We start from the raw sequence: 16,083 nt of genomic DNA, 5'->3' as shown, positions 1-16,083 counted from the left end.
AAGTGCCTCTTGGGCTGGGACTCAGGGCAGTGTTCCATCCCTGGGGCCTTTCTCTGCCTCTACTGAAGCGTGCAGAATTGTAGGGAGTAGAGCTGGAAGCCAAGCCAGGACCCATAGAAGGCAGCCTGATTGGTCCCACCCCAAACGCTGGTTCTCAAGTGGGCAGGAAGACAACGCCATTGTTCCCACGCTGTCAACCCCCCTGGGCCTGTGCACCAGCTGCGTGCCTGGCAGCTTGGAGCCTGCCTGCCATGACACCCACCCAGAGGAGGGCAGAGAGAAGCAGGGGTAGCAGATGTCCAGCCCTGCCCCATCCCGCCAGAAACCCTATTTGTTTGTTCATTCATTCCCTCATTCACTTAGCCATCACTCAGAAACACTCTGTGCCTGCCCAGAGCTGACCGTGGAGACCCATGAATTCAGCAAGTATTGAGCACCTACAGACAACTTTAACAACCTTATGGCTTTTACCTTTATGATCCCCTGAACTCTTTCTCTTCCCTGAAACACTCTTTCATTTTACCCAAATCTGTGTCTCCAGAATTGCAATTTCTAACACTTCAAATAAACTCTTATTTGCAAACAAAACAAAAATGTTAACAAATTAGGTAAAAGAGCTCAGGGGTACTCCATCTGGGGTAGGGGGTTTATAAGAAGATCAGAGAAGGCCTCATTGAGAGGGTAATGTGTGACTAGAAATGTAAGTTTGGTGAGGGAGGGGGCCATGTGAGTATCTGCAAAAAGCTTCAAGACACAGGGAACAATACGTTCAAAGGCCCTGGGGCAGGAGAATTACATGCATGTGTTCAAGCCACAGCCAGGAGGCCAGTGTGGCTGGAGACGGGGCAGGGAGTACGGGGCAGGCAGATACCGTAGGACCCTGCTGGCTATTGTGTGGACTGTGGCTCTGACCCTAGAAAGGGCCATGGAGGGGTCTGAGCAGAGGAGGAACATAATGTGACTTAGGGGCCTAATAAGAACAAACTGTGGAGCTTGAAAGCAGAAGCAGGACAATCTTGAGGAGGTGACAACTCCTCTGGTCTAGCCAAGAGAAGATGGCAGCTCAGACCAGGCTGGTGGATGTGAAGGTGGGGCAGGGGTGGAATATGGGCAGATTCTGAACACGGAGCCAGAAGGACTTGCTGAGGGTCCCGGGTCATCCTGCAGCTTTGGGCCTGAGTGATCTGTTGCAATCACCTGGGTCAGAGAGATTGTGGAAGGAGCCTCAGGAGAGGACGAGCCAGGACATCTCAGCTGGTCCAGCGGTGGGGTTTGTCCTCCGATGGTGCTCTGGGAATGCAGAGGAGGGCCTGCTCCTGGAGGAAGCAGCAGCTGTGGCAGGGGCAGATGACCCTGGGCAAGGCCAATGCTGCCCCCTGCCCCATACTCCAGGCCCGGCATGACACAGTCTAGGACTGGTACCTCGGGGCAGGAAAGGGCAGTGCGGGAGCTGCTGGCCTGAGGCTGCTGCCTGGGTTGGGTTGGGGGGGGGGGGCAGGGGCTGAGAAGGCTGGGGCATACCCCACCAGGTCTGACACTGCTCCTAATTCCAATCTCTTGCCAACCTTAGACTGAGCTCTAGGCCTTCACTTCTCCCCAGACTTCCCAGAGGACAGGTGTGAGGCCCACGTGGGATGTGACAGATGGTTTGGACAGACCGGGGTGGGGGGCGGGGAGTAGAAAGAGGAAGGGGTGACAGAGCAGCCTGCCACCTGACTATGCAAATGGCCTCTCTGACTCATTGCATCCCCTACACCCCACCCCTGCCATGAGTGTAGGGAGGAAGGGGGCTACTAGGTTATTTCAAAATTCTCACTTCCTTTGTTCTCTGAGCCGTCGGCACGGGAAGTGGGCGCCAAGCATCCTTCCCTGCAGCTGCCGCCCAACCTGCCTGCCAAACCCTCTGGAGAAGCCGCATTCCCTGTCATGGTAGGACAGCAGCCCTCGGCCCCCGGGGAAGGGGACAAGGTGGGGAGGAAGTGATGGGGAGAAACACGGGCTTGGGAGCTACAGACAAGGGTGGGTGAAAGGGACAGTCACCCAGGTGGCTTGGGAAACGCACTGAACCCTGAAGTCATGAGCCATGAGGCCCAAACTCACAGCTTGGTGAGGAGGCTGGGGCTAAGGGCTGCTCTTAGCGGTGGTGCTGGGCTCACTGGTGGTGGTGGTGCTGGGCTGCAAGCCAGGGGGACGCCAGGGCTGTGCCCTGTCTGCCTTTGCTGCCCAACCTTCCCTCCAATTTGTTCTGACCCACAGCAGTTTGAGTGCCTGGGCTGGGTAAGGTGGGCAGAGCATGAAAGAGCTGGGCAGTGGCCATCCTGGCCAAGGCCCTGGGCAGTGGCCAGCCTGAACCCCAGCAGGAGACCCTCATTCCCACCTATTGCCCAAACGGAGCAGGATTGGTTGGGGGGAGCCTGGCAGAGAGCAGAGGGAGGTTTTCAGGGGCGCTGGAGGGACGGGAAGATGCCTCTTTGCTTGGGAGGAAAGAGAAATGACCTCTGAGGAATGGAAGGGGGAAACAAGGGTGAGCCTGGGGAGGGGGGGCGGCTGTTGACCACCAACCTGGCTCTCCTGTCCAGCTAGAGTTTGGTTTTGAGTGAAAGGCTCCATCATGAGTCTAGATTGTGGGTCTCAGGATGAGCTCTGATTCCTTTCTCTGAGTCAAAGGCTGGGTCTCAGATCTGAGTCCAAGTTCCCCATGGGCCTTGGAGATGTGATGGACACTGGAGAGAGAAACAGGAACCTCCCTGGAGGGCTGGGTGAGACGGAGGTGGGAGCTCTTCTGGGAAACCCCCAGAGAGATGGGGCAGAGGAGGTGGAGCTGGGGCTGTATCCTCACCCGGCGCCCACCTTGCAGGGCCCCTACTGTGCCCCGCACCCCCTTTCTCTCCTGGTGCAGGCGGCGGCACTGGCAGCGGCCCTGGCTCAGGGCACCCTGCCTGCCTTCCTGCCCTGTGAGCTCCAGCCCCGTGGTCAGGTGAACTGCAACTGGCTGTTCCTGAAGTCTGTGCCGCACTTCTCGGCTGGAGCCCCCCGGGCCAACGTCACCAGCCTCTCCTTAGTCTCCAACCGCATCCACCACTTGCATGACTCCGACTTCGTCCACCTGTCCAACCTGCGGGTCCTCAACCTCAAGTGGAACTGCCCGCCGGCCAGCCTCAGCCCCATGCACTTCCCCTGCCGCATGACCATCGAGCCCAACACCTTCCTGGCTGTGCCCACCCTGGAGGAGCTGAACCTGAGCTACAATGGCATCACGACCGTGCCTGCCCTGCCCAGTTCCCTCGTGTCCCTGTCGCTGAGCCACACCAGCATCCTGGTGCTAGACCCCACCCACTTGGTCGGCCTGCAGGCCTTGCGCTTTCTGTACATGGACGGCAACTGCTACTACAAGAACCCCTGCCAGCGGGCCCTGGAGGTGGCCCCGGGTGCCCTCCTCGGCCTGGGCAACCTCACGCACCTGTCGCTCAAGTACAACAACCTCACGGAGGTGCCCCGCCGCCTGCCCCCCAGCCTGGACACCCTGCTGCTGTCCTACAACCACATTGTCACCCTGGCACCCGAGGACCTGGCCAATCTGACCGCCCTGCGCGTGCTTGACGTGGGCGGGAACTGCCGCCGCTGCGACCACGCCCGCAACCCCTGCAGGGAGTGCCCAAAGAACTTCCCCAAGCTGCACCCCGACACCTTCAGCCACCTGAGCCGCCTCGAAGGCCTGGTGTTGAAGGACAGTTCTCTCTACAAACTAGAGAAAGATTGGTTCCGTGGCCTGGACAGGCTCCAAGTGCTCGACCTGAGTGAGAACTTCCTCTATGACTACATCACCAGGACCACCATCTTCTGGAAACTGCCCCAGCTGCGCAAACTCAACCTGTCCTTCAATTACCACAAGAAGGTGTCCTTCGCCCACCTGCACCTGGCGTCCTCCTTTAAGGGCCTGGTGTCCCTGGAGAAGCTGGACATGCACGGCATCTTCTTCCGCTCCCTCACCGAGGCCACGCTCCAGCCACTGACCCACCTGCGCAAGCTCCAGAGTCTGTGTCTGCAGCTGAACTTCATCAACCAGGCCCAGCTCAGCATCTTTGGGGCCTTCCCGAGCCTGCTCTTCGTGGACCTTTCGGACAACCGCATCAGCGGGGCCGCGACGCCGGCGGCCGCCCTGGGGGAGATGGACAGCAGGGTGGAGGTGTGGCAGTCACCCAGGGGCCTCACTCCAGGCCCGCTGGACACCGTCAGCTCAAAGGACTTCATGCCAAGCTGCAACCTCAACTTCACCTTGGACCTGTCACGGAACAACCTGGTGACGATCCAGCAGGAGATGTTTACCCGCCTCTCTCGCCTCCAGTGCCTGCGCCTGAGCCACAACAGCATCTCGCAGGCGGTTAACGGCTCCCAGTTCGTGCCGCTGACCAGCCTGCGAGTGCTCGACCTGTCCCACAACAAGCTGGACCTGTACCATGGACGCTCGTTCACGGAGCTGCCGCAGCTGGAGGCACTGGACCTCAGCTACAACAGCCAGCCCTTCAGCATGCAGGGCGTGGGCCACAACCTCAGCTTCGTGGCCCAGCTGCCCTCCCTGCGCTACCTCAGCCTTGCGCACAACGGCATCCACAGCCGCGTGTCACAGAAGCTCAGCAGCGCCTCGCTGCGCGCCCTTGACTTCAGCGGCAACTCCCTGAGCCAGATGTGGGCCGAGGGAGACCTCTATCTCTGCTTCTTCAAAGGCTTGAGGAACCTGGTCAGGCTGGACCTATCCGAGAACCATCTGCACACCCTCCTGCCTCGTCACCTGGACAACCTGCCCAAGAGCCTGCGGCAGCTGCGTCTCCGGGACAATAACCTGGCCTTCTTCAACTGGAGCAGCCTGACCCTCCTGCCCCAGCTGGAAGCCCTGGATCTGGCGGGAAACCAGCTGAAGGCCCTGAGCAACGGCAGCCTGCCGCCTAGCACCTGGCTCCGGAAGCTGGACGTGAGCAGCAACAGCATCGGCTTTGTGACCCCTGGCTTCTTCGTCCTCGCCACGGGGCTGAAAGAGCTTAACCTCAGCGCCAACGCCCTGAAGACGGTGGAGCCGTCCTGGTTCGGCTCCTTAGCAGAGACCCTGAAAATCCTAGACGTGAGCGCCAACCCGCTGCACTGCGCCTGCGGGGCGGCCTTCGTGGACTTCCTGCTGGAGATGCAGGCAGCCGTGCCCGGGCTGTCCAGACGCGTCACGTGTGGCAGCCCAGGCCAGCTCCAGGGCCGCAGCATCTTCGCACAGGACCTGCGCCTCTGCCTAGACGAGACCCTCTCCCTGGACTGCTTTGGCCTCTCGCTGCTAATGGTGGCGCTGGGCCTGGCAGTGCCCATGCTGCACCACCTCTGTGGCTGGGACCTCTGGTACTGCTTCCACCTGTGTCTGGCCCGTCTGCCCCGACGGGGGCGGCGGCGGGGCGAGGACACCCTGCTCTACGATGCCTTCGTGGTCTTCGACAAGGTGCAGAGCGCAGTGGCCGACTGGGTGTACAACGAGCTCCGTGTGCAGCTGGAGGAGCGCCGTGGGCGCCGGGCGCTCCGCCTCTGCCTGGAGGAGCGAGACTGGCTCCCCGGCAAGACGCTCTTCGAGAACCTGTGGGCCTCGGTCTACAGCAGCCGCAAGACCATGTTTGTGTTGGACCACACGGACCGGGTCAGCGGCCTCCTGCGCGCCAGCTTCCTGCTGGCCCAGCAGCGCCTGTTGGAGGACCGCAAGGACGTCGTGGTGCTGGTGATCCTGCGCCCCGCTGCCTACAGGTCCCGCTACGTGCGGCTGCGCCAGCGCCTCTGCCGCCAGAGCGTCCTCCTCTGGCCCCATCAGCCCAGTGGCCAGGGTAGCTTCTGGGCCAACCTGGGCATGGCCCTGACCAGGGACAACCGCCACTTCTATAACCGGAACTTCTGCCGGGGCCCTACGACAGCCGAATAGCACAGAGTGACTGCCCAGCACTCCTTTAACCCCACCCCCCACTCCCCGCACACCACCCCCCCCACCCCGTCTTGCCTCTCTGCCTGGGATGCCCCAACTTGCCTCCCTTTGCAATCCCACTGCTCTGTCTGGCCCCCTGGCATAGAGCAGGCACACAAATAAATGCTGCTGGAGGGCCAACAGCTAACCCTGAGCTCACTGGAGGTGCTATTGGGAGGAAAAAGGGGAGAATTCACCAGGCCTAAAACAAAGGGGGGAGCAAGAGGTGATTGGGGGTAATTACCATGGAGGAAAAGGGAGGGCCCACAGGGCTTAGGCTGGCAGGGTTAGGGGGGAAGCTGCTAAGGGCAGTTGTGTTCACTGGCATCTTTTCCGGACAGTGAGGTCTTGATCCTTCCCAGAGAAGAGACTGGGTCTCCTGACCCTTTCGATTCAAGCTTGGCATTCCTCTGTAACTGGCCTCAGGATCTATCTCCCTCACCAGCAGGGCCTAGGGTGGCTCGAGGGCAGGCAGGGAATCTGCAAGCCTGCTTCATTTCTGACTGGCACCAGATTCCTAAGAGGTGGCAACCAGGGGGAATGTTCATTCCTAAAGCGATCAGGAAGATGTGCAGCAAGCTCAGAGCGGGTGACTGCGCCTTCTGGTGGCCATGTTTATGCTGTACCAGGGAGGCTGGTCCAGGCTGGGGAGAGGAAGGCCTGTGGGTGAATCCAGGCAGCAGCGAGCTGAGAGCCAGGGAAGAGTCTAAGGTGAGCTCACAGCCCATCCCTTTCTGTATCCACCTTGAGTGCATGCTGAATCTCTCTGTTCTGCATCAAAGGGACACCTCGGTGAGCCGTCACCTGGCTTCAAAGGTGGGGCCTCCCTTTCCTGCCCCTGCCTCTCATAGCTGATTGTACATAGGTGGGAGTTGCAGCCACAATGGAGTGTGTGTGTGTGTGTGTGTGTGTTTCTAGTTTTGATGCTAGATTTTGGTGTAGACTTTGGGATGCTGCTGGGAGCCTCGATGTCCAGTGTTTGGAGAGAGCCTGTTCAGTGTCTCCACAAGTGCATGAGGAGTCATGGGTCCTGTCAGGCCCAGAGTCCTTGAGCTGCTTTGCTCAGGCCGGCTGTCTCCCATCCCCACAAGTAAACCTGCCCTTTGAGGAACAGAGGAGACACGTGCAGCTCTTGGTTGGAGCTGGCGTCTGGGGCGCTGGGAGAGAGGACCCAGCTGAGCTGGCCATGGGCCCAGTCTGGGGCTGCTCGGGGGCTCAGGAGCTCAGCGCTCTGGGCTGGAAGGTTGGAGCTCAGGCAGACTTGGCTAATCTTGCAGCCTGGTTGTGGGGATCCCTGGTAGGGACAGGAGGCTGCTTTTCCTCCTTCCAGGCTATAGCTGGGAGAGAAGTCTAGGCCACCTTCTCCTTTCTGACCTGGGTACAGAGGCTCCTGCTGGAGGCTGGCATTCCCTATTATCTGCCTGCCTAAAAGAAAGACAGAGGAGGGTCTCTGACTATCTGCAGCCCCATGAGGGCCCTGATCCAGTCCAGCTTCTGGAGGAGCAAGCTAGCATGGCTCCATGCACTTCCTTAACCCATGCTTGGGGAGAAAATAAAACAAGAACTGTCGTTCCCCTAGGCTGGAGTCTTGTGGGTGGGGCAGAGGGGGCTGCTGAGTGGCTCTGAGACTGTTCTGGCCACATCTGGGAGCAGAAGTCAGGACCCTGCCCAGGGCACCACATTTGGCGTGTGGGAAGCACAATTTGCCTATCTCTGACCAACAGAGTCTGCCCTGGGGCAGACCCTAGCTAGGACCTCTTCATTCCCGGCCATGTACTCATGCTCCCAGTCCTGGTTCTTCTGAGGATTCAGAAGAAGAGCATCTTAGAGATAATGCATGGGGGCTATGGTTGGAACACTCTTGGGCTCCACTTAAATCAGTCTAGAGGCGTCTGTGGTGCTCAATTCAATTTGCAGGGGAAAGTTCTGCTGTCATCGACCACATCTAGAGGCAGAGCCACTAGCCTGGGCTCTGCAGGGGGTGCTAGGAACTGGGCTCCTGTGGTCAGGAGGGACGCTGGTGGCTGGCCCTCTCCTCCACACCGCTGCACGTCCTCAACCATTAACACTGCCCACAACATGGCTTTGCAAGGCTGGGGAAGAGATGGGCCTTGGATCAGATTACCTGGGGTGACCACCAACTCTGCTATTTGGGTTATCCTGGGCAAGTGCCCTCCCCTATAGAGACTGCACATCTGCCTGTGAGAATGGCCAGAGTTACTCTGCAGGCTGTTACAAGTATTTATGGTAATGTGTTTCAAGTCTAGGAGACCTAGCTGATTGCCCAGTGGTTATTTTTAGGTGAGGGACTTATGCTGAGGACAACCAGCTGATGGGACTTTGAGAGATTTTTCTCTCTCTATCCAGAGATAGAGCCTCCTGAGTCAGGGCCCTTGCCCAGTGCACTACAGGGGTTCAGAGGCAACTGTGGTGGAACTGATTTCGGATGCATGCAGCAGTAAGTGCCAGTTTGCAGCAAGCAGCCGGGAGCCATTGCTGGAAGCAGGGTCTTACTTTCCCAGTCTGGGAGTCCTAACCACTGGACCACAGTGGAGCTGAAGAGGAAAAGTTAAAATTTTTTATAACCTCCTTCTCCTTCTGCCTCTGTAACTCAGCTTGCCCCTTACAAAGTCTAGATCACGTAGGTCATGTAGTCTTAGAAAGTGGGGACTTGCAATACTAGGAACTGGAGTTTATCTCACTCACCCTTGTCCTGCTCTTTGCAATCGCCCAGCCCCTGCAAACCTGCTTAATCATGCCTGTTCAGGCCAGGCATCCCCCTCCCCATCTTGACCACTGTACCCGTGCGCGCAAAACCCCTTAGTTTAAACCAGCCTATTAACAGCTAGTGTTGCCCACTACAGTCTGTCTATAAAAACTCTGTAATCCCTTTGTTCAGGGCTCAGAGCTTGGAGTATTAATTCCTCTGGGGCCGCTGGCGTAATGAATCTGAGTTCTCTAACTCTCCAAGCGTGGTGCTTGGTTTCTTGAGTACTGGTTTCTGCAACAGAGCCAGCAGTTAGGCTAAGGTCCCTAGTCTTTGCCTGCTTAGTCAAGAACAAGGTAGGAGGTATAAGGTAAAGGGTAAAGTAAACAGTTTATTGAAAAGAAAAGTACATGTGGAAAGGCACACAGGTGAGCTCAGAGAGAGAGTCTCGCCTTTTTGAAGTTTAAATCCTTTATAAGGGGTCAGTTTTCGGGGTCTTTGTCTTCCCTCAGGCCAATCATCTTGCTCTGTCTCCCTCTGGTTAATTTGTCTTTGGACCCTCACCTGAGGTTTGCACACATACACCTTAGGCAAGATGAATCTCAAAGTGAAGGCTTCTGGGAGGAGCAAAACTCATTATGGCCTGGAATAACCTCTGATTTTCAACTCCAAGGAGCCTTTCTGAGCATGTGTAATGCCTCCCTTATCCTTTACTCAGGCAGGGTTTTTGCCTCTCTTTGTCCTTGTCATGATTATTCCCTTGAGATGTTTACAAGCGACAGAGACTGGCTATTTACCCTGTTTCTGAGGTTACTTCCATTTTGGAGAGGAAACAGGAGGCTGGTAGTAAATTCCTCAACTGGAGCCCACCTATCTCTTGCCTCAGGAAATTCAAAGAGGAGGCTGGCTGATTGTAAATATCCAACCTGGAGCCTGTCTATCTCCTACCTCAGAATCAGAGGCTCACGAACCTGGGAGCAGGACTGGGGCACCTGCATACCCACCCTGCTGTTGCCTCCTTGTGCTTCTCTGCCACTGGGGATCAGTGAGTGCTAGACAAGTCGAGGTCTGGGCACAAGACTTAGGACAACTTGACGGGAAGAAATGTGAAAGTAAGGAAATTCTACCTGCTAAGATTCTAACTTACAGCTCTCCCATTTTCCTCTAGGACACGTTATTTAATGCCCTGAAAGTGAAAATGTTAGTTGCTTAGTCCTCTCCAACTCTTTGTGACCCCATGGACTGTAGCCCTTCAGGCTCCTCTGTCCATGGAATTCTCCACGCAAGGATACTGGAGTGGGTTGCCATTCCCTTCTCCAGAGAACTTCCTGAACCAGGGATCGAACCTGGGTCTCCTCCATTGCAGGCAGATTCTTTACCATCTGAGCCACCAGGGAAGCCCATTTGATGCCCTAGGCTTCTGAATATTCTTAGGGAGCTTCCATGACACCATCCATTTTCACACTTGCATCTTTATTAGAAACCTTGCTTACATAAACTTCTCCTATGTAAGCAGGTGATGAATCCTTTCGCTCCTGCAGAAGTGCTCCCCAACATTTTTGGCACCGGGGACCCGTTTTGTGGAAGGCAATTTTTCCACCAACAGGGATTATACAGGGAGATAGGTTCGGGATGATTCAAGAGTGTTACATTTATTGTGCACTTGATTTCTATTACTATTATATCACCTCCACCTCAGATCATTAGGCATTAGATCCTAGAGGTTAGGGACCCCTGCCCCGCAGAACATCCCATCATCCTTTGTCCTCATAATCACAAACAGCAGGGAGAAGCTGAGGTAATGACCTTGTTGACCCCCCCTGGCTCTGAGTCTAAACGAGAAGGAAGGTGGGTCTTGATAAGCATTGGGAGAGAAACGTGACCCAAAGTAGAGGGGAAACTACTGGACGGAAAGGAGGTGGAGGCAGTTCCAGGCGTGGGAATTTGGTGGACAATGGAAGGGCCCTGAAGGCTGTCCTGGGGGAACAGGGCTGGGAAAGCTGAATGAGGGCGTTTCCTGAGCTGAAAGGAACCTCGTGGTGGTTCCCAAGGGATATGACTTCCATCTTACCCAGGGGTCCTGCCCGGTGCCTGGCTTTATCTGATGGGACCAGGACTCAGCCAGCTCTCTCATCGCCTGGCCTGGTTCGGGGCATAGACCCACCCCCAGAGGGTCCGGAGTTGAGGCCAGGAGTCTCTCATTCCTCCAGTTGCTTGGCTGTTCTTCAGCTCATCTATCCATTCTAGAAAAGTAATCTTGCAGGTTTTCACAGGTCGCTGTTATAGGTTGAAAGCTTGTGTCCCCTCCTTGGCTGAAACCCTAACCTCAGGTGATGGTGTTTGGAGGTGGGGCCTTTGAAAATCTAATTATTTAAATTAGGGTAGGAGGTAGGCCCCTCCGTGGTAGGATTAGTGGTTTTATAAAAAGAAGAGGGGGGGATTTTCTGGTGGTCCAGTGGTTGAGGCTCTGCCTTCCAATACAGGTTTGATCCGTGGCAGGACTAGGCTCCCACATAGTGTGGGAGAACTAAGTTTGCAGGCAATAACTACTGACCCGGCAGTTCTCTAGGGTGCACATACTGCAACTACTGAGCCTGCGCACTATGAAGCCCACGTGCCTCAAGCAGCTACTGCGCATGTGCACTCTGGGGCACACCTGCAACTACTGAGCCTGCGCACGTTGGAGCTCAGGTGCCACAAGCAGCTACTGCGCATGTGCACTCTGGGGCACATCTTCTGCAACTACTGAGCCTGCGCACTCTTGAGCTCACGTGCTGCAGTTACTGAGCCTTCTCAGCTCTGAAGCACAGGCGCCTCAAGGAAAGGCCCGTATGACACAACAACTCGACGCAGCCAAAAAATAGAATAAAGTAATTAATTTTAAAAAAAGAGAAGAGGAAGAGATAAAGGTCACACGCATTTATAGCGAGCGAGAAGACAGTTGTCTGCAGGCCAGGAAGAGGACCTCCGCCAGTAACGGAATCTGTTGGCAGCTTGACCCAAGAAGTACAGCCTTCAGAACGGTGAGAAACGTGGTTTCTTGAGAAACGACGGTGTTGTTTAAGCCCCGCCCTCTGTGGTGTGTAGTGACAGCCGAGACAGACCCCTTTTGCTTACTCAGCACATTTGCTTCGCGTTCGCTGTGTGTCAGGCCCTGTGGGTGGCGCGGGACTCGAGAGTGTCGGGGAAACGATCTGCAGGGTGAGCGACCAGGGCTTTGAAGGGCAGTGCAGCGGGGAGGCCAGAGCACACAACAGGGAAATGTCTTAGCTCTGGCATTCAGGGACGGTCTCTCCGAGGATTCTTCTGAGTGAAGAGGGGCAGTCACCTCACGAGCCAGGGAAGAGAAATCCGGGGGAGAAACAATGGCTAACACCAACCCCTGGAAGCTGGTGGGAACCTCCATGGGTATTTGAGACCCAGGAGTCTGTGTCTACACCTGAGGCTAAGTGAACGGGTAAGGGTGGGATGGGTGATGAGGTTGCAGAGATGGATGGGATCTTGATACCAGAGAATCTCATCAGCCTATTATGACAATCTAGAATATTTAAATATAATTTATTCATTTGGCTGTGCTGGGTCTTAGTCGTGGCGTGCAAACTCTTAGATGTGGCATGTGGACTCTAGTTCCCTGATCAGGGCTGGAACCTAGGTCTCTTGCATTGGGAGCTTGGAGTCTTAGGCCCTGGAGAACCAGGGAAGTCCCAGCCATCTGGAATCTAATTGGTACAATTTGAAAACCCAGAAAAATTTTCTGCAGGGGAGGGACAGGACTTGATTTTGGGGGCGGGGGTAGGGAGTGCTGCAGCTTATGGGATCTTAGTTCTCTGACCAGGGATTGAAACTGAGCCCTCAGCAGTGTAAGCGCTGAGGCCTAACTGCTGGACTGACAGGGAACTCCCTATTTTTTAAAAAGCTCTCTCAGGCTGCTGCGTGGGGTAGAGGCTGGGGCTGGGGCAGGTGCCAGGGTGGTGGCGGCACAAGCAAGAGAGAAGCAGCAGAGGTGTCGGGAAGTGGTCTGGCTTGAGGTGTATCTTTGAGATAGAACTTACATGATTTGTTAACAGTGTCATGTGCGTCAAAGCGAGCTGACTTCCACACGAGAGGCCGGAGTTAGTGGATCGATAATGGCAAGATGAGAAGGGTAGGTAGTGGAGGAGTGGGCAGCCCTGGGCGCCGTCAGGAGCTGCATGGTCAGATGCTTGTTTATTGGCCATCCGTGATGTACGGCTTGACTGAAAACCCAGAGTGGGGTGTGTGTTGGAGGCATGGAGAGATCCTCAGAGAGGATCTGCAGAGGGGAAGCCTAACATGCAGTCAGAGATGAACCCAGTGGGCGCTCAACATTCAGAGAACGACCAGCTCAGGAAGGAGGAGGACAGTCAGGAGAGGTCAGTGGTCCAGAAGCTTACAGAAAGCTGGAAAAAGGCTAAGGGCAACCACCTCAAATACCACTGGGAGATCCAATGAGAGGCAAAGAGAACGGGCCGCTGGATTTGGCAAAGACATGCATGATGTGGCAAGAAATGAGGGGCCTCCACAAAGAACAGGCTGAAGGACCAAATGGGGAGAGCTAAGCAGAAAAGGGCAGAACAGAGGCGGCAGCTAGGTGGGGGTCAAGACGGAGAGAGAGCTTGTTTTATTATAGGATGGGTGAGCGCCTGCTGCAGGCCCACGGGAAGAAGGTAAGAGCCGGTTGCAGGAATGCACAAGAAGCCATGGGACTCAGAACACAAGGGGCAGGAGTCGGGGAAGGCGCACGGACGGTTGGAGACCACAGTGCAGGATCTGCTGGTGAGACCAGCCTGGACTGCCTGACTTTCACAGGGAAGTGTGAGCGCCAGGGCTGGGGGAGGGAGCGGCTGCCGCAGCACTGACTGTTTGGTGTGGGCAGAGGCTTGGACTGAAGCGGCTGCAGCTGCGGGTTGTGCCCTCAGAACTGCTTGGGTTTGGGGCACAGCTGGGCCGGCCACCGCCTGGCAGGCATTAAAGCCGTGCTGACTTCCCTGCCCTGCCTGTTGTTAGTGCTGCAATGAACATTGGGGTACATGGTGCACATGTCTTTACACATTAGATTTTTCTGGATGTATGCCCAGGAGTGGGATTGCTGAATCTTATTTTTAGTTTAAGGAACCTTCATCCTGTTCTTCACAGTGGCTGTACCAACTTACATTCCTACCAACAGTGTAGAAAGGTTCCCTTTTCGCCACATCCTCTCCAGCATTTATTGTTTGTAGATTATTTTTTTTATAATGGTCATTGTGATGGTGTGAGGTCATACCTGTATGTTTGGCTGAGCAGTATTCCATTGTATATATGTAATCATTAACAAAGGAGGCAAGAATATACAATGGAGAAAATACAGCCTCAATAAGTGGTGCTGGGAAACCTGGACATCTACATGTAAAAGAATGAAATTAGAATACTTCCTAACACCTCTATGTAGTTTTGATTTGCATTCCCTGGTGACTCAGATGATAAAGAATCTGTGTGCAATGCAGGAGACCTGGGTTTGAGTCCTGGGTGGGGAAGATCCCCTGGAGGAGGGAATGGCTGCTCCAGTATTCTTGCCTGGAGAATTCCATGGACAGAAGAGCCTGGCAGCTACAGTCACCAGGTGGACACGACTCTGAGTGACTAACACTTTGACTTCTCTCTAATAATTAGACATGTTGAACACATCTTTTCATGTTTGTTGGCCATCTGTTTGTCCTCTTTGGAGGGATGTCTGTTTAGGTCTTTTGCCAATTTTTTGATAGGGTCATGTGTTTTTGATATTGAGCTGCATGAATGAGCATCTTGTTATTTTGGAGACTAATCCTTTGTTGCTTTGTTTGTAAATATTTCCCCCATTCTGAGCGCTGTCTTTTCGTCTTGTTTATGGCTTTCTTTGCTGTGCAGAAGCTTTTAAGTTTAATTCAGTTTAGTTCAGTCGCTCAGTCTTGTCCGACTCTTTGCGACCCCATGAATCACAGCATGCCAGGCCTCCCTGTCCATCACCAACTCCCGGAGTTTACTCAAGTCCATCGAGACAGTGATGCCATTCAGCCATCTCATCCTCTGTCGTCCCCTTCTTCTCCTGCCCCCAATCCCTCCCAGCATCAGGGTCTTTTCCAATGAGTCAAGCCTTCGCATCAGGTGGCCAAAGTATTGGAGTTTCAGCTTCAGCATCAGCCCTTCCAATGAACACCCAGGACTGATCTCCTTTAGGATGGACTGGTTGGATCTCCTTGCAGTTCAAGGGACTCTCAAGAGTCTTCTCCAACACCACAGTTCAAAAGCATCAATTTTTCGGTGCTCCGCTTTCTTCACAGTCCAACTCTCACATCCATACATGACCACTGGAAAAACCATAGGCTTGACTAGACGGACCTTTGTTGGCAAAGTAATGTCTCTGCTTTTTAATATGCTATCTGGGTTGGTCATAACTTTCCTTCCAAGGAGTAAGTATCTTTTAATTTCATGGCTACAATCACCATCTGCAGTGATTTTGGAGCCCCCAAAAATAAAGTCTGACACTGTTTCCACTGTTTCCCCATCTATTTCCCAAGAAGTGATGGGACCAGAGGCCATGATCTTAGTTTTCTGAATGTTGAATGGCTTTAAGCAAACTTTTTCACTCTCCTCTTTCACTTTCATCAAGAGGCTTTTTAGTTCCTCTTCGCTTTCTGCCTTAAGGGTGGTGTCATCTGCTTATCTGAGGTTATTGATATTTCTCCCTGCAATCTTGATTCCAGCTTGTGCTTCTTCTAGCCCAGTGTTTCTCATGATGTACTCTGCATGTAAGTTTAATTAGGTCACATTCATTTTTATTTTCATTACTCTAGGAGGTGGGTCAGAAAAGATCTTGCTGTGATTTATGTCAAAGAGTGTTCTGCCTACGTTTTTTCTAAGAGTTTTATACTGTCTCACCTTACATTTAAGTCTTTAATCCAGTTTGAGTTTATTTTTGTGTATGGTGTCAGGAAGTATTCTAATTTCATTCTTTTACATGTAGCTGTCCAGTTTTCCCAGCACCACTTATTGAAGAGGCTGTATTTTCTCCTTGTATATTCTTGCCTTTGTCAAAGATTACATATATACAATGGAATGTCACTCAGCCATAAAAAGGAACAAATCTGAGTCTTTTGTAGTGACGTGGACGGACCTAGAGTCTGTCATACAGAGTGAAGTAACTCAAAAAGAGAAAAACAAATATTGTATATGAACGCATGTATGTGGGAGCTAGAAAGATGGTACAGGTGAACCTATTCGCAGGGCGGGAGTAGAAATGCAGACATAGAGAATGGACATGTGGACACCACCGGGGGAGGGGAGGGTAGACTGGGAGACTGGGCTTGACATATCACTACCATGTGGAAAACAGAGAGCAGGTGGGAAGCTGCTGTCTAAT

The 16,083-nt window shown here is 54.1% G+C and overlaps 2 protein-coding genes across 3 annotated transcripts in view; both read left to right on the top strand.

The window, feature by feature from the left end:
* The first annotated feature begins 1,730 nt into the window (after positions 1-1,730).
* On the top strand, positions 1,731-6,850 carry TLR9 (toll like receptor 9). Of its 2 annotated transcripts, XM_043443413.1 has the most exons (2): positions 1,731-1,929; positions 2,858-6,850. In XM_043443413.1, the coding sequence occupies exons 1-2, from the start codon at positions 1,927-1,929 to the stop codon at positions 5,942-5,944; spliced, it is 3,090 nt and encodes a 1,029-aa protein (XP_043299348.1). In that variant the 5' UTR covers positions 1,731-1,926; the 3' UTR covers positions 5,945-6,850. The 2 variants fall into 2 exon arrangements, with proteins under 2 accessions (XP_043299348.1, XP_043299347.1); XM_043443412.1 differs by lacking the exon at positions 1,731-1,929 and having other exon boundaries at positions 2,123-6,850.
* Positions 6,851-11,695: 4,845 nt separating this feature from the next.
* POC1A (POC1 centriolar protein A) overlaps positions 11,696-16,083 on the top strand; it is a 118,526-nt gene continuing 114,138 nt past the window's right edge. The window contains exon 1 of the mRNA XM_043441906.1: positions 11,696-11,713. The gene's annotated coding sequence lies outside the window, so the exon portion shown is untranslated. The remainder of the gene's footprint in view (positions 11,714-16,083) is intronic.

This window comes from Cervus canadensis, chromosome 22 (assembly GCF_019320065.1).
Source record: "Cervus canadensis isolate Bull #8, Minnesota chromosome 22, ASM1932006v1, whole genome shotgun sequence".
NCBI lineage: Eukaryota > Metazoa > Chordata > Mammalia > Artiodactyla > Cervidae > Cervus > Cervus canadensis.
This window is presented reverse-complemented; position numbering and strand designations above follow the sequence as displayed.